General features: G+C 63.8%; 1 protein-coding gene across 1 annotated transcript in view; it reads left to right on the plus strand.

Annotated features, from left to right (window-relative positions):
- The window catches only part of LOC104498163 (hemicentin-2-like), a gene marked incomplete at both ends in the record, with an annotated part of 39,909 nt that overhangs the window by 27,748 nt on the left and 11,725 nt on the right, over positions 1-436 (plus strand). The window contains 2 exons of the mRNA XM_010141512.1: positions 31-214; positions 391-406. Coding sequence (XP_010139814.1) covers positions 31-214; positions 391-406 — 200 coding nt within the window. The remainder of the gene's footprint in view (positions 1-30; positions 215-390; positions 407-436) is intronic.

The following is a 436-nucleotide window of genomic DNA, read 5'->3' on the forward strand; positions in this document are numbered from 1 at the left end:
CCCCGTCAGCCGCTCTGTCCCCTCACCCAGTCCCCCCCGCCATTGAGAGAGGTGCCGATGACTTGGAGGTGGTCCGTGGTGTCCTGTCTGCAATGGTGACACTGGAGTGCCGGGCACGAGGGTCCCCTCCGCTGCACGTGAGCTGGCTGAAGGATGGACTGCCCCTGCGCCTGTCCCCACGTGTCACCCTGCTCTCTGCTGGGGAAGTTCTTCGGTAAGAAGCGACCCTGGAGTGATGCTTGGCCACAGGCTTTGGGGCTGTACCCAGGTTTGTGTGCCAGCATGGCCATGGCTGCACCCTGAGGATGCTGTGTGTCAACCTGGAGCCCTTGGGGGACAGGTGGGACCTGGAACTGACATCTCCTCCCCATGCCCCGCTCCACGGGGTAGGATCTCCCAGGCACAGGTCTCTGACGACGGGCTCTACACCTGCATC

This window comes from Buceros rhinoceros, unplaced genomic scaffold, assembly GCF_000710305.1.
Source record: "Buceros rhinoceros silvestris isolate BGI_N320 unplaced genomic scaffold, ASM71030v1 scaffold14218, whole genome shotgun sequence".
NCBI lineage: Eukaryota > Metazoa > Chordata > Aves > Bucerotiformes > Bucerotidae > Buceros > Buceros rhinoceros.